The following is a 20,776-nucleotide window of genomic DNA, read 5'->3' on the forward strand; positions in this document are numbered from 1 at the left end:
TCCTTGTCAGTGTATTGGAGTCAGATTCTACATGTTTAGCCTGTTAACCCCTCAATTTTACACCTTCTGAAGACAAGATTCATGCATCATTCATAAAACATCACATTTATTGACATTTGCAAAATGTGGAACAAAGCACAGGAGCTGATAAGACACAGAACTCCAGCCACCTTCCACTGAACAAAAAGAAACTTTGTTTTCTAAGAAGGATTTTCGGTAATGTTTTCATTCTCTAACTGTACTACATTCATTTTTCTGTTAAGCTTTTTAACGAGGTAATGAGCTAATTAAAACACAAGGGAGACGCATTCAGGAATGGGTGGGTGGCGAAAAATGCACAATGAAAACGGTACAATAGTCAATGTTTGTCTAAGCTGCAACTGAGGTGCCAGTTTTCACCCTGGCTGCGCCCTCCTGTCCAAAAGGTACAAGCATTTGTGTTTAAAAGCTACCATAAAACACGTTTTAATAACAAAAAGGATTTTGGAAAATAAAAAACTCACAGTAACATTACTGTCACACATAAACCAAAACAAGGAGAGCACACATTGAATAGAAGAGCTCTCTGCTCCTCAGCAAGTCTCATCCTATATTTGTGGGCTCCTTTCAGTCCCACATGGTCAGTTGCTGCTGGTGTTTTCTGGACTCAGCTGTGTCATTCTGTTTGCAACATATCATGCTTGCTACCTTCCTTCACTGGCTATAAATCCACATGAGAAGCATCTACTCAGATCCCCAAAAGGTCTTTTGAAACACATGTAAAAGAGCCCATGTGTGTGCTGTTCGGGACTGGAAACGAACAGAAAAAGAAAAAATAATAAAAAAAAAAAAATCACATCTTGGAGAGTTTAGTAAAAGAGCATGATGTTGCCATGGGGCGTCTTTACAAAACGTCCACTACCTCACAGCACACTGCTTGCCGTCAAAACAAAAGCAGTCAAACATGCATGAAATGTCTCTGGATGAGGCAGCAAAATCCAACAGATAAAAAAAAAAATAATAATAATAAAAATGAGTAAATGGAGCAAAGAATAGTAGGCGGGAAAAATTAGATATCCTTTGTGTTGGACAAATCCAGGATTTACACACAAAGAGCTCTGGGGCACCTGAAAGAGAAAAAGAAAATGTTAGTAAATATTTTTTTGTGGATGGAAACACAAAAAACTGCCAAATGATTAGAAGTCCAACCTGTCCTCAGTGAAGCCGTCCATTTCCTCCTCGTCATCCAGCTCCATGTCCAGCTCATTGTCGAGACAACAGCGGCCATAGCCACTCAGGACGCTGCGCATATGAAAGATTTTATATGTGATGAGAAGGTGTAGGTTATTAAAAAAAACAAACACCTCTTCCAGGCTAATTTTACATAGCAGATGACACATTGATTAATTTCGACAATTGATACGGTTCTTGTCTAAACTTATTAGTGAAAAGTAGCACTGTTGCTGCTGACCTGACAGAGCGGCATGTAAGGAATACAATCCTCTTCAGTTTCTTGTTATAAAAGAAATAGTTGAAGGACCAGAGGCTGCCCTCCTCACCAAAAGGGTCACAGTCCAGATCAGGGTTGTAGCTGAGAAAAGAGGCCGAGATTAAAATGGATTCACGTGATACCAGAGGTGGTGGGGGTGGTTCCTGCAGCATAAACAACCTGAATGCATACCTGTAAATGTCACAGCTCTGCAGGTTTATTTCCTGGTCGATGGCATCCCACAGCTCAGGCCCCAGAGAGTTGAACTCTTCGCCCACAGCTGAGAACAAGCTGCTGTTTACCGCATTAGCGACCCAGTTGAGGCTGGGCTCTCGGCTAAACTCATGAGCACGTGCTGCGCTGAAGTCATAGTCTGGCCTGAAGGACTCATTAAGCGTGGTGATGAGGTAGAAGAGAGTCTTCCTGCAGACCTTGTCACTCAGAGGGTTCTCCCCATCCTCACCACTCTTCCCCAGCCTACACAAAAAGAACAGAGTTCAACGTAAGCCAACTTAACATGTCTATCATCCACTTCTGGGCTGCGGTACTCACTGGGAAGGGCTAGTGGCGCTGGTGGACTGAGGGGGAGAAAGCGCCTCCAGGACATGGGGCTCCCCCTCTTGGCAGAACTGCTTGAACATGTGCTTATCGTCTCCTGCCATCTTACAGGAGTAGCTCTCGATCCTACAAAACAAAGTAAATAAATAAATAAAATAATTAATAAATAAAAATTAATGTGCTAAATTAAATGCATGCAAATATAATAATAGAAGAACCAACTGGGTAAAATGTTGCCCGAGTCACTCTAAATTACTATTACAGACCATCAGGCAAAAATGTACTCTTACATAACAGATTACAGCCACTTTTGGTTTTATTAATGCATTTATCGGCTTAATTTAAATCCACATCATCCCCATCTCGTTTTATTACATCACAACAAGTGCGCCCATAATGTCCTTGTTTACTTTAAATATTGATGTGTTTGTCTTGTATAACAATAGAAAATGAAAAAAGAAAAAAAATCTGTCTGGATCTGACAAAATTCAAGGATTAAGTGCCGAAAACTGTGTCTTGATGCATGCATAGTTTATAAGACACATATTCATTGTAAGCCGTATCTGCACCAAGACTGACAGAGTCACTGCTAAAGGTCTACTCCGTTCATGTTTCTGGGTCAGACGCCACTGATACAGATATCTGCGAGAAGCAGACTGGTGGGTAGTTGTTTATTTTCCCCACCCCACCCCTTGCAAAGGCTAAACAAGATCACAAGGTAGTGCTTATGACAGACTATTAAGAACCCCTTTTGACTGACAGGCTAATTATAGAAATTTCACAGAACAACATGGAGGAAAATAGCAGCACTGATATTTCTTACACAGCACAGCTGACCTGCCAACCAATCCCAGAGTAACCAGATGACTGCAAGGACACACGATCTAAGATTAACAACATACACACTTTATTTATAGATAAGCTATTTCTACACTGTTTACTTACTAATGTAGAATTCATTTTTAAAAAGTAAAACTAGTTCATTTACTTTGTGAAGCACTGCTCAACATTTAAAATTGGAATCAGTTTCTGCACATTTGTAGAAAATACTGTGAGTGTGCCTTTTTTTTTTACAGCTTCTACTACAGCTGTACTGCAATGATAAAACTGCTTCGCTAATCCTCTAAGCAGCCTAAAAACCAGCGGCACTCGGCTATGTGTGCATGTACATACACGCCAATATCGCTCCTAACAACAGTCTCTAAAATAACCACAGTGCTGCAAGAGGGCACTGTGATCTGCGTCACTCGGTCACAACCATTACAAACAGCATAGCTCGGTTTCACCACCCACGCACCCCTCCTCTGCACTCAGACTGGACAGCATAACTTCCCAACCCACCGACTTTATGTAATAACACTGACACTGTATCTGCATCTTCAAGCTCAGCTGCAGGGTTTGCATAACCTGAAGCACATAGATATATGACAGCCTGCAGAGTCAATAACAAGTACTTTCAGTGATCTATATATGCCTTCAAAGTAGTTACCTTATCATAATATTGCATAACTGTAGGTGGCCTTTTGGTCTACTACCCTGATTGTGAGCGGAGTGAGTAATAACTGTACCATTCACACCCATAATACGCTCATATGCTAGTTCCACAATCACATGCAAGTCGAGTGTTTTCTGGAACAAAAGATTCCATGCTGTTTGCAATAAATGCACAATACTGTTGCAGAGATGTTATTTTATCACACAAATGTAGGTATGCAACTGTTGGGGTTGAAACTAAAGTAGAAAAGTTGCCATGAACACTGAAATCTGTACTGAGTTCCAAGACGAGACTGAATCTGTGCGATTAATCTTTAAATGAAAACAAAGACTGCAGGACAGTATAATCCTAGACATCAAGTGAAACAGAGGTGGTGTGTGCGCAAAGCAAGGACTATAGCTGCAATTTGAGTTCAAGTAAAGCGGAGCTTTAGAATATCACAGATCAAGTCTGCATCGGTGTGATATGCAACTTACCTGCCAAGGATGCGAGACTCTCCTGTTTCAACACATAGCCTGGAGCTGAGGGCTTCAAAGCTGGAGTTTTCCAACAGTTTCATTGCTGTCTGGAAGGCAGAAAAAGTCGTCGATCACTATTAGCACAAAGTCACATTCGGATAAAAAGCAGACCTTCACACGCAGGACCTTTAAATTACATACTTTAGAACCAAGCTGGGAAGAATGTATGGCAAGACAAAAGGAAAGGATACTTAGCACTTAAACATATCTACAGGGCTGATGTTTTTATTTATTTTTAAAAAAGGCAAATAGTCAGCAATGCATTTTATGAACAGTCACTGTAGCGCCCCGCGAGGACAGGTTTAAGACCAAAACACCATTTCCTCTCATAGAAACCACTGCCCCTCCCCCACCTCACTAAAACCAAAAGTAGCTATCTTCCTGGTTCACCACATCGATTTAGTTTACTTACCAATAAATCTTTTCACTGCAGAGAGAAAGCTGAGGATTCACAAAGCAAGTGGGCGGCTGTACCGTCAGAGAATCTACCTTTTTCACGAATTGGTTATCGAAGGTTACCGACCTGCTCTTGTTGATGCCCAGCTAGCGTTAGCTGTTAGCTCCTCGCTAATTATTCACTTGTGTCTTCAATTTGCACCTGAACTATTAATATGAACTTGAGATTAAGTATCTTTGGAAACAACTCGGTCGAGAATGGGTTATTCTGAGGCCTTTTAATTTTATGCAGAAGCTGCTTTTTCCGATTAAATGCGATGAGATTAAATCCAAAGACTGCTGGCGTCGGTCGGAGTCTATCTGCGGCGGCATCCCTTTCAACCTAATTTAACAAAGTAATCTAAATGGACAAGATCAAGTCGCTCTTTTTAAGCGACTCGATCAGAAAAACAGCAAATTGCTAGCTATCTTAATAATATATAACTGGTTATTGTTTCTGCAATTTCTCAATCACTCGAACTAAGGATTTCTTTCTCGTGAAAACAACGGACTCTACTGTACAAGGTAGCCCAACCCCTTTTCTTTATATATGCTCTGCGGACGTACCCGCCTAGTTTCTTTCCAAGCCAAGTAGTAATTGGTTGTTTCAACATGTCAATATAAGCTGCGCCTATTGTGATTGGTTAAAGCATATTCAAGCCCCATTCCAGGCTATGCCCCTAGAAATGTCAACTTTGTAAAAACAAATCTATATGGGTTAGTGTTATAAAGCGGTCCCAGGCCGTGAGGCAGTCACATTACATCTTAGTATAAAAACATAAAATTGTTTACTATTCACGGCCAGTTATCTGTTTCCATAATTACCTTCTTTAGCACAAATTTTCCAGTTTTTCCTGCATTATTGTTTGTAGCAATTGTATGGGAAAATACATTCTCATGCTTCATGGCCACCACGTTTCTGATAATTTAATAAAGACTAAATGTTTGTATCACTGCTAAAATGATAAGGCACCACATCCAGAAATTATAATAATAATAAAAAAGATTTTATTGGCAAAAATAATAAATACAGACAGAACAAATTCATCGTAGCATAGAAGCTGTTGTAGATTGATCATGTCTGAGTAATATAGTCTGAAACATCCTCCAGCCCAGTGCTCTCATTGTCCAGGTACTCCAAGATCACATTACCCCCATTATGCAAGGGATTTTCTGGATGAGCCAACAGCGAGAGCAGGGTATCATCCATCCGTAGAGCTTCACCTGTCTGAGGGTGACAGAGCCGCAGCTTCTGCAAATTAAAGGGGGGTTCAGTGTTAAGATATACACACCATTATATCCATATTTTGGGAAATAAAAGAAAGAATGCCATGAAAGAAAACTATTTAACAGAAGCATGAGAATCAGTATAAATAATGGGAAAGTAGATAAAATGGTTTGTTTTGAAGAATAGCAAATAAAGCATCAGTGCATCAGTAAAAGATAATTCAAAAATACATTTTAATATTATTTGTACTGAATCTTTAGTTACCTTTCTAACAACAAATTACACAAAAACACCAACAAGAGATCTAAGTTGCAGCTGCCATAAGCTGTGAGTAGGAAAAGTAGTTGCACTGAACAACAGCATAATATATGTAGATATAGATGTTGAAGAAACTCAAGGTAAAACTTAAGAAAACTTAAAAATCCATGGACCAGTTATAAAGGAGGTGTAAATCTATAAAATGGAATCAGATCACCTGTTGTAGTGGGTAAATGTGTAACATTTATAGTTGTTATCAGTAACGCTCGCTCTACTTTTACCTTTGCTGTTAGTAAATTATTGTTATTCTTGACATTGGCTAGTGAGGCTGCATAATCCACCACTTTCCCTACACTCCACTTGGAACAGAAGAACATGGGCTGGCTGCAGTCTTTGGCTTCTTTTGGAAGGTAAACTTGAAAGTAGGTTCTTTCAGTCTAGAAAACCAAACAAAGAACAGAAAGTTGGGCAAAACATTGACAGGTGACTACTTGACTAATTAAATTATTATACACAGTATATAATAATGTGAACACAAGATGCTGTGATGATGGTAAAGCTTCAAATTAGAAACCATGGAAGCTTGGACTTCACCTGTGGCAGTCCTTTGTCCCCTTCAGCATGCAGCTTCAGTTTCATCAGGGCTACCTTGGCTGCAGTGGCTGCATTCTTTGCCCCTCTGCGCCCTTTGCTTTTTGATCTATCCTTTGACTCTGATCAGTCAGAGGAGAGTCATAAAAACAGAATTTAAATATAAGCAGATTAAAACTACTAAATATGCATTAGTTATGGCTGATGAGAATTTAGTTTAATACTGAGCCCATGTGGACAAAGGAGGAATGACAGAAACACTGTCTGTACTGACCTACAATCTTCTGCACAAGCTCTTTGGTGGCTGCCATTCGAGGCTTCTGGACTTCCAACTTCTCACATTTGTGATCATCTTGATGACGATGACTGTAAGGAAAAATCATATCTGTTTCAGCACTGAAGCACTTACACTGTAAACCTTTCTCTCTAAATCGTTCTGTTTGAAGCCCACATTAGTAAAGCCAAGCTCAAAACAAGTTGTTCTGTATTATATGACAACAAGTAAATAAATTAATTAATAAAATTAAATTAAATAACCAAGTAAACCTACGCCAAACAGAAGTGTTTTTCACACTGGGGACATATAACAGGAAGAAGCTCTTTTCCTTTGCAGTCCTCGAATGAGCATGGGTAACTTGTACTGCCACCTGCAGTTCGGGATTCCCTTTTTACCGGCTCCTGAAACAAAAAGTAAATGGATTTTATAAATAACAGAACAGTCAGTATCTTCACTGGAGTTTGAGGGAATGTATCAGTAGTTGTTCTAATCTTATCAGAGACAAACTTGCAGTACATGACATTATGCCCTACCTCTGAACATGAGTGAGCCTCCCTGCTTCTGTGCTCAAGACTGTCAGAGACAGAACAGAAAGAAAAAAATACTGTCCATTAGAACAAAACATTTCTGTAACTACTGGAGATGAAAAGTTACAATTTTGGATCACTGTACATGTGTTCCTACACGCTTATAAGAAGCTTTTCTTGAGTATTTCATTTATTGCAGCTTCGTAGATTACTAATTTCAGAACAAACAAGTCACTAATATGTATGTTCATTTAAAATATTTGTCATTAATATGTCAGGAAAAAGTAAAAATTTTAGTTTCATTCACAAACATCTTGAGCTGTCGGTCCCCTGCCTCAAAAGCTTCACATTTGATTCTATTTTACCCTAACAGATTAACCATTATTTGGTATTTAATGTGTAAAAAGTGTAACTGAGCACTTAGAACATTAAAAAAAAAAAAAATGCTGCATGTTATACTTTCTATTCTGGTGTTTTCCCAACATTATGAAAAACCTATATATATATATATATGAATAATTAAATTAATATATACTTAATCATCAAATAGAATCAAACAGTAAAATCTGATGTGTCCATGTATCTTGGAGGCACCAGTACTAACCAATGGAAGTTTTCAAAATACTCTGTAACATGGAGTTCACAGTCTGAACATTTCCTCCAAGTCTAAAACTTACCAGTAAACACCACTGCAGGAATCGCAAACAAATGGAAGAAAATCTAAATGAAAAATGCAGAACAGCAGTTAAAGTCAGTTAGTGTCAGAAGAGAGATTAGTCGCGAACAAAATAAACTCCATTATAAAAATTCATAGTAAGGGCTAAGGTTTCAGACGCATCAACTGAGCTCCACTACTACTGCAGTCTATTCCTTAAATTGTAATGTTTACCATTAGTTACATGAACTACCAAATTACTGTTCTATCTTATTCAAAGTCAAGACAGCATTTTCACGTGATACATATTTGAAGTTTTATTAAATACTACGAAAGCAAACTGATTGTGTGGTGTCACATACAATCAGCTCGTGTAGTTATAGTGGTTAGCTTGCTTGCTAATGTAGCATGCTAACAATGCTAGTCACTAACTCCGAAGCTAACCACCTTTAAGACATAATAATCCGGTTTTATTTAAAGAAAGTCGACATGATAAAGTCACAGTTTAATATCTTTATTTGTTATTATTTATATTTAACTGTAACGGACCTTTCAGATTGCAGGAATCGACTTGACAATATTTTCCAATATCTAATTCGGCCATTAGCTCAGCAGCTTTCCGAGTGCAGCCGTTGTCAACACGAACTTTGACCCGGAGCTACGAAATCACATAATAAAGTTCTCTCTCTCTCTCTCTCTCTCTCTCTCTCTCTCTCTCTCTCTCTTTGACTTTTTAATTTACTGTTATCTATTATTTTAAGTTAGTGATAGAACTGGATTTTCATTATACATGAACGTTAAATACCTTTTTCGATCTTTTTTAATAGCTGTGACTTTACATGTTTATATCTATCATTCTCATTATATCTATCAATCTAACATAATAATTAGTTGGATAAAGTGACACTGAGAGCTCTACCATTATTCATTACAGGATTTTTATTTTATTTATTTTATTTTCTTCCTTGACCAAGGTAAGCGAGGGAGGTCCAGGTAGAAGAGGCACACAAGGTGTCAGGTATCAACACGTAATGTTGAAAGGTGTGGTGAAAGGTGCGCTCACTGGCCGGTTTGAATTGAAAACATAAAGCCGTCTAGCTGGAAAATCTGCAACACACCCGCCTGTTAAGTTTTTCTTGCAGTCGAGGGACTTTGTACGAGTTTTAATTATCAACTCGGTTTACTTCTACAGCTTCTAAAATGAGTAAAATCTCGAAGCTTTTCAAGGGAAGCTCCAGCTCAAGCTCGAGCTCTTCCAGCTCGTCAAAGTCCAAACACCACCGGTCACGAGGAGGACCATCTCCCCAGGAGGCCATCCACAGACTCCGGGAAACAGAGGAAATGCTAACGAAGAAGCAGCAGTACTTGGAGAAGAGGATTGAACAAGAAATAACGATAGCCAAGAAGCACGGCACCAAAAACAAAAGGGGTATGTCTATAAAGTTTGTGCACCTGCTAACCAGCACAAGCTGAGTAGGTACACATCGAGCAGTCTATTATTTTGTACATTGCAGCTTAAAATGGTCCGTTTGACTCTTTAAACTTTTTAGAGGCTTTCACAGGTTTTATCTTTGGTTACTTCTGCTTGATTTGACCTTTGAATCGTTATTGGTTGTCATATAAATAACATAGAAACTTAGCAGAAGGGTTTAATTGAAGTACCCGTTTGTACCATTACATTTATTAAGTCTGAGTGCTTAAGAGTATGACTATGTAAGGGTTTTGATTTAAACTGGACAGGGTACTTTTTATTTACAAGCCAACAGTAGAGTTTATCAACCTTTTAACATTTGTACCCAGCACTTGTGTTATATACATTTTAGTCTTGGTTAATAAAAAAACTTATTTCACAAACAAGAAGTCAGCTTTCACACATCAGGCAATCCTGGCTCTCAATTAGTGAAAATCATCTTATACTCAACTAGACATCAGATTAATACCTCAGTTACTCAACTAATGTTTCTCAATCCCAGTTAATTAATTTGGCATCTCATCCCCAAAAGGGTACCTTTTAATGTCAGAATCCTTTGTTGGTTTGGGTCTGATAAAACATTGTTAAGAATACACTTGTTGGTTTCTTTGCTGAAGCGAGCTACATTTCTATTAGTCATTATTTGCTGTTAAACAATAAGCAGCAGTGTTAACCCAGAGGCAGCTGTGCTTTTAACCTACTCTAGAATACCTAATAGGTTGAAGAACACTGAATGCAGTATTAGACTCATACCAGCAATGTCCTATAATATGTCTTGCAATGTTTACTACATAAGAAACAATATCCTTACAGTTAACCATGGTGTGCAGAAAACACCGCTCAGTGTGAGATGCTTTTTTTTTTAGCTGCATTTCTTAATGAATCAACTCAGACTAAAAATAACCTTGGCGTGAACAGGGAGGAACTGCGTCTTTTCATTGTTGGTGTCCAACACTTCTTGGCCAGATGAAATAATTGAATTAAATGATATGAATAAGAACAGCAAAACAGTGTTTTGTACAACTTCTCTGCACCAGCTGCTCTGCAGGCCCTGAAGAGGAAGAAGCGCTTGGAGCAGCAGTTGACCCAGATCGATGGCACGCTCTCCACCATTGAGTTTCAGAGAGAGGCTCTGGAGAACTCGCATACCAACACAGAGGTCTTGAAGAACATGGGCTTTGCTGCCAAGGCCATGAAGAACGCCCATCAGAACATGTAAGAAACTGTTGACACATATATATTTATATAATAAAAATCTATTAAAAAATATTTTTTTTTCCCCTTCAGAAGTCTGTTCTTACAAAATGTATGATATTAACAACCCTGAACAAGATGAGCATCTAAAGATTGAAAAATACACAAATTTACAGTAATCCTTAATAAACCTGATGTTTATTATGATACTTCACTTTGAAGAATCTCAATATTTTTTGCCTGTCAAGAGCTTATATTGATTGGGGAAAGATCTTGTTTGTGTTAAGACAGTTTTTTATAATGTTATTTATGCCACTGAAATGTGACTAAAATGTGGGGCCTCATAAAACAAACTTGTTGTGCCTTGTTGAATTGGTTGTAGCTCTCTTCTCTCACTCTTAGGGACATTGACAAGATAGATGATCTGATGCAGGATATCACAGAGCAACAAGATGTGGCTCAAGAGATCAGCGAAGCCATCTCCAGACCTTTTGGCGAGACATTTGATGAGGTGGCTACTTTATATATTCAAGCACCTTTTTTTTTGCTTTTCCCCCTATGTAGTCAGAAAAAATGCTTGGCACTTCCTGAGCGTCACAGACTAAATTGTTTCCTGTGTTTTGTTTTTTTTTTGTTGTTTTTTCCCCCCCTCATTTATTTATTTAAGGATGAGCTGTTGGCAGAGCTTGAGGAGCTGGAGCAGGAGGACCTTGAGAACAGCATGAAGAGCATGGGCGGACTTCCCAGCGTTCCCAACTCTAAACTGCCTTCATCTCGACCCAGTAATCGTGCAAGTGAGTCTGTTACACAGCATTGACAAAAATTACTTTTAGCCATTTCTGTATAAGATATAAGCAGTATAAATAATATATATAAGTGTATATATAAGCAGTCTGACAAACCTATTTGTGTTTTGTTTAAGTAAATGTTTTAAAGTGGTAGGAACAAGCATTAAATAAATAATGGTAATTCATAGAATATATGTTTTAAACTAATAAAAAGAAAAACTTGTGCAGATGAGAAGTAAAATTATATACAAAGAACTAAACACTCAGGGAAAAATAAACAATAATATATTTTATTATGCTCTACGATGAAATAGAATGCCACCACAGTATAAAGGATAAATGTCCCATCTCATGCAAGAACAATTTAAGATCAATAATCTATGGATATCTACTTTAATTAATTTCCTTTCAGTAATAACAAATCAGCACAATAGCTTGGATCTGTAATATTTCGATAACAATGGGTAACTGTCTATTTTTTTTTTTCTTTCACAGCAACCAAGAAAAGGGTTGAAGAAGAGGATGACATGCGCATGCTGTCATCATGGGCAATTTAAGTGCATTAAGACAGCCCCAAGAAAGTAATACTCAAGAATTTCTGGAGACCCTCCTGTCTTTATTCTTCTTTTTACATTATTATAGAGTGTTTTGGGGGGGGGAATGAACTTAGGCTTATGCAAAGTTTTATTGAATATACCTTTTCCTGTGTTTTAACACTACGTTATTGCTTATATTTATAAAGAAACAAAGTGAAGGAATCTAAAAACTGCATTTTAGACTTATGTTCTTGTCTGATTTATTTCCTTTTTATCTTTATCTCTAATTGAGTACAGTTCAGAATGCTCTGCACAGTACTTTTTATAGACCTAACTAGAGTCCAACAAAGCTATGACTGATTCTTTTTAGTACAAAACTGTATTTCATGCAGCTGTAAATATTTGCAGAGGTCGCCTTAATGTTGTAAATTTTGCATAAAAGTGTCATAAATAAAATGGTCTCTTATATCTGTGCAGTATTGTCTTAACTTAATATCTGTGTTACTTTGGCATTTATATGATTATACTTTATAAATCTATATAGGTATAGTTATATAGTTGTGGTTTCTTTCTTTCTTTTTTTTTTTTTTTTTTTTTTTTTTTGGGTTTGTTTTTTTTTTTTATTTTTTTTTTTTGGTTTAATTTTTGCCAGTTTCAGGAGGTGAATAATGTTGCTTTTTGCTTATTCATCTTGATCAAACTGTGGAATTTGCCCTTTTGTTCTACTTCCGGTTTTCACGCTGTGCTCTTATTCTGAAGGTTTTGGCCGGAAATAAAGTCTAAATTTTGGTTATTAGTTACTTTTTACAGAAGGAAGTTCGAACAACGAGGCATTCAAAGAGAAATTAGACACAAATAAGACCTCAGTCCAAAATAAAATCGAATATGGAAGCGAGCAAACCACTTCAGACAACAGGTGAGACGGAGTCTTTTTAATATTGTTACTTATAACCCGTGAATAAAATAATGGGTGGTTTCCGTGGCTGTTAAAATTAGCATAAAGTTAGCAAGCAGTTTCAGTTTTAACAACCAACCCGGATTTGAACACGTTTCACACGTCGCTAATGGAGAAAAGCTCAATTTCATTTCAACTGATCTAATCTCATTTGCTTAATAAAATGTTGCCACGTAGTTAGAGATCGTATAATTGTAATTTCCGCTTTAATAACTTGTAACATTAATATCTAACCGTATAACAAATAGGTCCCAGGTAGGTCTCCAAGCCATCAACCTAATCTGAGGACATGATTTCCTTGAAACCGCATTTTGCATCTACAAAGTTGTATAAACTTTTTGGGAAATGCAACTTAAGGAATAACTGATTAGCCTTGTGTGTGTGTCGTCATATTCTGACCATTTCTAATTCAAATGGACCACTGCATGGTTTTACATGTTTCTGGCTTGTCTTCACTATATTAGATTAGATTAGATTGGACTTTATTAATAACGTAATATCATGGTAAACATCACCCAAGCATTAAAAAAAAATATTAATAGACATGTTTTAGTATTTCTATGTAGCGGGAACTTTTTATAAAGAAGTTTCAAACTCATGACTTCGTTCTACATAAAGCTGGCCACAGCCATGGTGTAGTTCCCAAACCTGGAGTTAGTAAAACAACCAAAGTTATTTACGAATCCCAGCCCCCACACTTCACCCATTCTGTACAAACAGAAGACATCAGCAACAAACAGCAATGGGGACTGTGTACTGTAAAAAAAACAAAACAAAAGAAAACTTTCTAGATCTTAAAAGCAGGTGTTTTCTATCTCAACTGGCATTTTACCACATTTTCTACATATGTGTACATTAAAACAGGAGTATACGGAAAAGTATGGAAATGAGGTGAAAGACAGCATAACCTATAATGTTGCATAATTGAAAGTAATTAACATGTTTACCAAACAGAATAGATACACCCTGGTGACATTTTTGTTGTGGTAATTTGTTGTGCTGCTTACTTGCATTTTTTAAAAGTACACTAGCAGTACATGTTCTCAAGTCACCATCACTCCTTTGCCCTGTATTTATTATGGTACAATGCTAAAGTAGCAGAGCCCAAAATTAAAAATTTTAAGTTGAAACAATCATCCCTGTGATGGACTGGTGACCTGTCCAGGGTGTACCCTGCCTCTCATCTGTTAATGCTGGGATAGGCTCCAGCTTACCCGCAACCCGTCATGAAATAAGCGGTGCAGACAATGAATGAATGAAGTTGAAACAATCATATCTGGTCCACTTTAAATTGCAGTGGGATCATTAAATAGTGACACAGTATGATGCGTGAAATAGACACTATATATAGCGTTGTATCAAATAAAGATTATGTAAGTACAAATAACAGAAAGGGTTATAATTAACCCTGTACATTGAAAAAAATTCATAAAAAGTTATTCAGAATGTTTGTCAAATAAATGGTACTTTGAAGACCTTCATTAGTTATTCTGGACATTTTACTGATACTCACTGATGTGTTTTACATGTTTTTTTACACAAACAAGTCACCATTTTTAATAAACTACATAGATCGAACATCAGGATTTTCACCACAGTTTTAAGACACTTGCAACACTTAAATACTCCTTTATTGCTGCTGAGACACACACACACCATGTCTTATTTAAATAATCAGTTTGAATCTTGTAAATTATTCTTTGGTGTCAGAATGATCATTTTTCAACTAAACATTTAATGAAACAAAAAATAATGTTCCCAAACTGTTTTAATATAAAGAAATGTCATAAAAGCTTGATAAATATGCTGAATATTTTTGTTTAAAGCTATTCTGCACTAACTTTGTAAATTTTGCCCTCACTGATGATAGCCGGAGATGCATGTGGACCGGAGGAGGAGGCCAAAAAGATGGCAGCTGCAGCCCAGGATGTCAACCATCTGACTGATATCCGTCTGGTGGTGCTGGGCTGGAGATGGCCAGGGAAGAGCTTGACAGGGAACACCATCTTAGGCAGGGAGGAGTTTCACTTGGAACGAGCAGCTGAGTTCTGTGTGAAGAGGCAGGCGGATGTGGGTGCGCGGCAAGTGACTGTGGTGGATACTCCAGGCTGGTTCTCTACCCAGGATACACCAGCCTCCTATAAACAGGAGCTAGTCAGAGGTGCCTCTCTTTGCCCTCCAGGTCCTCACGCCTTCCTGCTAGTTATTCCTGTTGGCATGTTCACAGAGGTGGACCGTGTACGCATCGAGGAGCATGTGAGTCTCTTTGGGGAGCAAGTTTGGAAGCATACAATTGTGGTGTTCACCTGGGCAGACGTGTTGAGGACCATTTCCATTGAGCGGTATATACGCAGGGAAGGCAAAGAACTGCAGTGGGTGCTGGAGAAATGTAAGAAAAGGTACTTTGTTATTAACAACTCCATTCCACTATTTGAGGAGCACCCCCAGGTGGGGCACTTGCTCAAGAAGGTAGAGAAGATGGTGGCAGAAGAAGAGGGCCATTACAATCTAGAAGTGGAGAAGAAATCATTGGAGGAGAACAAGAATGCTGCCAAAGAGGTTCGGGATCTGGGGGCCCGGCCCAAACAGAACTCTGGACTGGATCTCTCTAAAACCAAGGAGGTGGAGTCGCTTTCCAGTGAGTGATGAGTTTATGTTAGCTTTTGAGACAGTGAGTGGCATTTTTGTCAGTTAAAGATCCCGTATTAATAATTCGACACCTTAAAACAGCTGTAATCAGTTTTTTCCTTATAAAAACTATTTTCTTAAATGCGAAAGCAGTAAACACAGGGATTCATCACATAAATCTCCTGTTTTCTTCAGCTTTATGCTGCTGTATAGCCACTTCCGTCTTGTTAGAATTTACTGCTGCGCAATTTTACTGTTTCGAATCACTCATCAGCATTGTATTCATCAGCTGGCCAAATATACAGCACAGTCCAACCTTCTTGAGCCACACCTTTCATTCAAGGGATAAACCAGTGTTACTTCACATATTAGACAACTTGCTGAAGAACCAGTTTTGAAAAGTATCTTTAGGCACTTTGTTATAAGCACCCTGTTACAAAAACTCATCATTTGTTTACATTTTTTAGTTGCATCTACAAAAAAATGCAAAAGGTAACATGGGCTGACAAACATAAAACAGCATTTTTGCTTCAACAAGGTGATTAAAAAAGCGCTGCTAAAAGAAAACTCATGTTTTACTCCCTAATTTACAGTTCCAGTCCATTTCAACACATTCATTTCAGCCTTGATCTGAACATGATTTAATATGATGCCTTTTTTTACTCACTGTTATGATCCCACTGGCTTCCTATAAAAGGGCTAGCCTTCACCATGAAACAGGAAGTTGTTACTCTGTATCTCACTAAACTACAACTCAGATTTCTCAAGACTTAAAACAGACCCCGCCCCAACACATTTGCATGTCATTATTATTGACTTGCAGTCACAGTAACACCTAATGGGTACAGAAGGTCCGCATGATGTTGCAGGTGTTCTCCCTTTCACCTGAAATTAACAGTTCCAAACGTGACTGAAAGCACTTTGACTGGCCAACACCGGGCATTGTACATCACTGTTGTACATTTATGGAGGAAGGATTCCACTCGTCTTTCTGACAAGAACCTGGATGAGCTCGGGCTGAATGTGTTGGCAGGGCAACCACTGTTTGTCTCTATTGTGACAAAGGCTGACGCACCGCCAGTGTGTGAGGACCGCTCATCATTGCTTGTACATTAATTCCATTGATCTTTGCACAAAAATTACAATAAATTGTTGCCTCTCTTTTCTTTTTTCCTGGGTATACAGTTCCAGTCAAAAGCTTGGACACATTTTCATATAAGCTTTAATGGGAAAGTGTGTCCAAACTCATGACTGGTAGTGTACATAAAGAAATGGTGTGGCTCAAGACTTGCACTGTATTACATAACTCCTAATGAGGGTGAGGAAAACTGCAGATTCATATGATTTTCTTTAATTTCATCACACCAAAGTTTTCACATGACACACTCGTTTAATGTGTTTTTAAAATGTTCATAGCTGCTTTAAGGACATAACATCAAGAAGCATTTTGAGGCATTTGTGTGATCACTGATTACTGGTTTGAATGGTTCTTAGATTGAAGCAGTGATAGCATATTATATATCTCAGCATCTGACCTTCCTGAATTTAAGACCTCCTGTAATAACAACCCTAGAAAGCTACCTCACTGCAGTGTCACAGTAGTTTATCAACATGCATGAAAACAAAGATCATTTGCATGTAAACCAGTCTTTTTATAACCTTTTAATCCATTGTGTGTTTGTTCCAGATTAATGAAATGCTCATGGCTGATGGACCTTCTAATGATGACAGAGCTGCTTGTTTCAGAAGACAGAAAATGGTAAAAAAAAAGAAAAAAAAAAACTTCAATGTTACTGAATGTACAGAGCAGTGTGACTTTTATCATATTTATTATAATTATCAGATGTTACTGAATTCATTCTTGATAATATGCTTAATCATTTTTTAACACCATGCTGCCCAAAGTTTTTTTTTTTTTTTTTTTTTTTTGTACCATTTTATCCTGTAAAGATATTTGGATGAATTTAGTCATTTATGGTAGAATTTGTGTGATGGAGAGGAGGTTTTTACAAACATTAATGAAACAGAAATTCAGCAAGCTTTTACATAGATGGTAGCTGTCATTACTTTTAAACACAACACTCCTTAGTGTTAGTGATACCAACAGCAGAACTGCACTAAACTGTCAGTTATTTTCTGCCGATGGATGTCTGAATGATTTCCTTTTGTTGTGACCAAACCGTAAACTCTTCTCTTGTGTTCATTAGCTATGTGAGTACAGTTGTAAACAAAAGCAGTTGTTGATTTTTCTTGGCTGTGCATGTTAAAGCAGCTATTTTGTTTGCTTTAAACATATTTTAAGGGTGTTGCTATTATTTGTGGGAATGGTTAAACTTTAAGGAAAAATGTTGCCATACAGATCCATAACTACTTTTGTTAACTTCTTATCCAGAGAAAAATGTCAAATATTCACTATTCAAGATTTGCAATTGTTAGTTTGTGTTGGTTTCTTTTCATGTATTATAAATGTAAATTAAATATCTATGGGTTTATAACAAAAGAAGTTGTATAAAGGTGTTTTCTGACTGTACAAGATTGTGATGAATTTATGATGTTTCAGAAACCAGTTTTATGATCACTTGAATGCTCATACAGGGGTTTATCTGTAAAGAAAAAACAACTTGAGAGAACCATCTTGTTTGTTTGGGAGTGCTGATGTATAATGTATTACCAAGTAAATAGATACACACAAAAGCCTGCTCACCCTGAAACAGACACATGTAACACAGTCTACATGCATCACACAGACCGGCCATAAACAAATGGTCACTGAGTTATAACTGACCAAACATATATATGTGTAGCATCTTGTAAAAGATATACAAAATAAATTCTTTTTAAACATGAAATTGTATAAAGTGCACAGATGTTTCATGAGAGACAGATAGCTGAGGTGGAAGTATAGAAGTCGCAGAAAGTTTAGATTTTCTTTACTACAAGTCAAACTCTTCCGTTTGAAACACAGCTACTTTCCTGCTTTTTAAAGCCAGCATTGAGTACTACTTGTCTTCATGTATGTGCGTCCCTTTAAACTCAGAGCAGAGGTGCCGGTGTAGAATCCTCATTATTGTCCTTTTTCTGATAACATTTTTGGAGTATCCATGTGATGCTCTGCACATCAGCTTTCAGAAACTAGACAAGGTCTTATCCTGGTTTTAAGAATAAGTACATCAGGAACCAGTAGCTCCCTCCTAAGCTTCACATTGGCCTTTTGTGTTTTATGTGCATTATGGTGCTAGGTAGAGCTGCGTTGTCCTGGTTCCTGAATACCATAAAGACCTGACTCGTGGAAACTACTTTCCACAAAGGGAGTATCTGTCTCATTCACAGTGTTCGTTGGATGGTTAGTAACCTGTAAACCCAAGACTCTTCATTCATCCAGATTGGCAGCCTGTTCTAAAAGTCTGTGCTCACAAACTTCTTCAAAATGCAAGTGTATGCCATCAAAATGATGTCCAGTAAATTTAATTAGGCAGAGGTAAGCTTCAGTCTAGTTGTAGAAGTAGCTCAAGGACCACTGATAAAAGTAAGACTCACTAGAGCTTGATTCCAAGTGGCATAACAAAAAAAGACATAATTAGGTAATTAATAATTAGTTAATAGTGGCCTCTTCTAACAGGAGGTGCTCTGAAAAAACACTGCTGACCTCCAGATCAGCCAAGTGGTTGAAATATATGTAAACAGTGGTTATATACATGTTTAGTTGTGTTTGGTGCCTCAAAATGGCCTGTGTTTCTGTGTTAAAGGGACCCTGAAAGGATCAGCAGAGTCGTTTTCTCTGAGCATTTTGCTACAAACACCATGGCTCTTGTCATGACTCAGTTTTACTCCCTGTGAAAATACAGTTCAGGTTACCCTGATGTAAACTGGGTAATAGCTGAGCAGCTGTGAATTCCAAAGCTGGAAATTTTTCCCTCCATCTGTCACTAACACTGTGCCCTTAACAGCTAAGGCTGCTGGTTTTCATTCCCCCCATATGATTTGATTAGTTTTTTTTGTTCTTGTTGTTTTTTTTAATTTGATGTGACAGAGACCAAAATAAAAACATGGCATTTATCGTAGGAATACTAAATATGCTGCAAATCTGTTTGCTTTAGCAGTCATTAAATGTAATGTCCGATTTTCAAGCTGACAGTTAAAATGCCAGGACATTTGTTCATGAAATGTGAGATGGACACAGATCTGCTGTAAATTCAGTGTGCACAGGTCCCCGGGGACACATCATTGCTGATATTTTACTTTAGAAGCTGTAAGTTAACCCTAAATATTCACATTGCTACTGATGTAAGCCACCACTTTAAAGGAAACACTGAAAAAAGAAGCATATGTAATGTATAAATATAGGACAATGATGAAAACTGCTATGAGGCATGTAATATAATATAACCCACATTTGTTGAAGTGCTTGCAATGACCATGGTTGCTCATCTGATGCATGTGCATCAAGTTTCTCCTTAGACATTAATGAAGAAAGAAGAGTTACTTCTGTGTGCTTTTGTTAAATCTTCCGTACTCCTGACATGTTACCTGCTGGTCAAGACTGACTTAAGATTAAAAAGCCTTTGTTTTTATGTCTTGTTGGTTTTCTTCCAATAAATTTCTCTTTTTTTTATTTGATTTTATGTGATGAATAAACACCCATGTTTTGAGGATTTTGGCAGTGAAATGTGATTCTTTTATTTATTAGATTATTTGTAGCTTCCACAGCTAATTTTCACAGATCCATATTTTAAAAATCAGGGAAATGGAATTAAATTTGTTAAAGACTATAAATATACTGTAGAAAGTATTTCAAAGTTAAGTTCAATAGAAAATCAAAGATGCCACACACCATGGATGGATAAGTAGGATCTAAATATGATACTTACTATGTAAAAATTGTGGTATTATACTGGTAAAAAATCTTACCTTTTTTCAGTTGATATTCGTGTAGTTCAAGTCAAATCAATAGGTTAAGATGGTAAATTGAACTTAAGTTGTAAACTGCCAGTGGTTAATAAAAGGTGAAGTTACACCAAACTAAAAAATCATTTTAATTTAGTATTATAGAAAAGGGCCAGTTTTCTTGATTACTTACAACAGTATTGTCTGCATAAAAGAAGTGCTGGAATACCCCGAGGTACCACATTCTATTCTATTCTATTCTATTCTATTCTATTCTATTCTATTCTATTCTACAGTCATTTAGCAGACG

The 20,776-nt window shown here is 37.4% G+C and overlaps 4 protein-coding genes across 5 annotated transcripts; 2 read left to right on the top strand and 2 right to left on the bottom strand.

Moving 5' to 3' along the window:
- Nucleotides 1-89: 89 nt before the first annotated feature.
- maf1b (MAF1 homolog, negative regulator of RNA polymerase III b) lies at nt 90-4,994 on the bottom strand. The gene is made up of 7 exons (XM_041967447.1): nt 4,452-4,994; nt 3,998-4,086; nt 2,021-2,152; nt 1,661-1,945; nt 1,451-1,570; nt 1,189-1,281; nt 90-1,106 (listed from the first exon to the last, which is right to left on the bottom strand). The coding sequence occupies exons 2-7, from the start codon at nt 4,078-4,080 to the stop codon at nt 1,082-1,084; spliced, it is 738 nt and encodes a 245-aa protein (XP_041823381.1). The 5' UTR covers nt 4,081-4,086; nt 4,452-4,994; the 3' UTR covers nt 90-1,081.
- Nucleotides 4,995-5,465: 471 nt separating this feature from the next.
- On the bottom strand, nt 5,466-8,644 carry zfand1 (zinc finger, AN1-type domain 1). The gene is made up of 8 exons (XM_041968992.1): nt 8,560-8,644; nt 8,033-8,075; nt 7,362-7,401; nt 7,102-7,229; nt 6,826-6,917; nt 6,555-6,673; nt 6,242-6,397; nt 5,466-5,726 (listed from the first exon to the last, which is right to left on the bottom strand). The coding sequence occupies exons 1-8, from the start codon at nt 8,612-8,614 to the stop codon at nt 5,550-5,552; spliced, it is 810 nt and encodes a 269-aa protein (XP_041824926.1). The 5' UTR covers nt 8,615-8,644; the 3' UTR covers nt 5,466-5,549.
- A 392-nt stretch (nt 8,645-9,036) lies between these two features.
- Nucleotides 9,037-12,465, top strand: chmp4c (charged multivesicular body protein 4C). The gene is made up of 5 exons (XM_041968993.1): nt 9,037-9,439; nt 10,519-10,696; nt 11,078-11,186; nt 11,343-11,469; nt 11,959-12,465. The coding sequence occupies exons 1-5, from the start codon at nt 9,211-9,213 to the stop codon at nt 12,018-12,020; spliced, it is 705 nt and encodes a 234-aa protein (XP_041824927.1). The 5' UTR covers nt 9,037-9,210; the 3' UTR covers nt 12,021-12,465.
- A 319-nt stretch (nt 12,466-12,784) lies between these two features.
- Nucleotides 12,785-20,234, top strand: LOC121629122 (GTPase IMAP family member 4). 2 transcript variants are annotated; one of them, XM_041968682.1, is made up of 3 exons: nt 12,785-12,915; nt 14,825-15,625; nt 17,270-20,234. In XM_041968682.1, exons 1-2 carry the CDS (start codon nt 12,885-12,887, stop codon nt 15,598-15,600), a joined length of 807 nt encoding a protein of 268 aa, XP_041824616.1. In that variant the 5' UTR covers nt 12,785-12,884; the 3' UTR covers nt 15,601-15,625; nt 17,270-20,234. The 2 variants fall into 2 exon arrangements, with proteins under 2 accessions (XP_041824616.1, XP_041824617.1); XM_041968683.1 differs by having other exon boundaries at nt 14,825-15,592.
- The last annotated feature ends 542 nt before the right edge of the window (nt 20,235-20,776 follow it).

The sequence above is a fragment of the Melanotaenia boesemani genome, chromosome 18 (assembly GCF_017639745.1).
Source record: "Melanotaenia boesemani isolate fMelBoe1 chromosome 18, fMelBoe1.pri, whole genome shotgun sequence".
Lineage (NCBI taxonomy): Eukaryota > Metazoa > Chordata > Actinopteri > Atheriniformes > Melanotaeniidae > Melanotaenia > Melanotaenia boesemani.

Excerpts from the sequence above, each read along its gene's own strand:
- maf1b (XM_041967447.1), bottom strand. The coding sequence starts at position 4,080 with ATGAAACTGTTGGAAAACTCCAGCTTTGAAGCCCTCAGCTCCAGGCTA. Across the intron at positions 1,946-2,020 it reads AGCGCCACTAGCCCTTCCCA|GCTGGGGAAGAGTGGTGAGG; the intron begins GTGAGTACCGCA and ends CTTTTTGTGTAG. Across the intron at positions 1,571-1,660 it reads CAGAGCTGTGACATTTACAG|CTACAACCCTGATCTGGACT; the intron begins GTATGCATTCAG and ends CTCTTTTCTCAG.
- zfand1 (XM_041968992.1), bottom strand. The coding sequence starts at position 8,614 with ATGGCCGAATTAGATATTGGAAAATATTGTCAAGTCGATTCCTGCAAT. Across the intron at positions 8,076-8,559 it reads CGATTCCTGCAATCTGAAAG|ATTTTCTTCCATTTGTTTGC; the intron begins GTCCGTTACAGT and ends TTTTTCATTTAG. Across the intron at positions 6,918-7,101 it reads GAAAAACACTTCTGTTTGGC|TCATCGTCATCAAGATGATC; the intron begins GTAGGTTTACTT and ends TTTTCCTTACAG.
- chmp4c (XM_041968993.1), top strand. The coding sequence starts at position 9,211 with ATGAGTAAAATCTCGAAGCTTTTCAAGGGAAGCTCCAGCTCAAGCTCG. Across the intron at positions 9,440-10,518 it reads CGGCACCAAAAACAAAAGGG|CTGCTCTGCAGGCCCTGAAG; the intron begins GTATGTCTATAA and ends TCTCTGCACCAG. Across the intron at positions 11,187-11,342 it reads TTGGCGAGACATTTGATGAG|GATGAGCTGTTGGCAGAGCT; the intron begins GTGGCTACTTTA and ends TATTTATTTAAG.
- LOC121629122 (XM_041968682.1), top strand. The coding sequence starts at position 12,885 with ATGGAAGCGAGCAAACCACTTCAGACAACAG. Across the intron at positions 12,916-14,824 it reads CAAACCACTTCAGACAACAG|CCGGAGATGCATGTGGACCG; the intron begins GTGAGACGGAGT and ends CACTGATGATAG.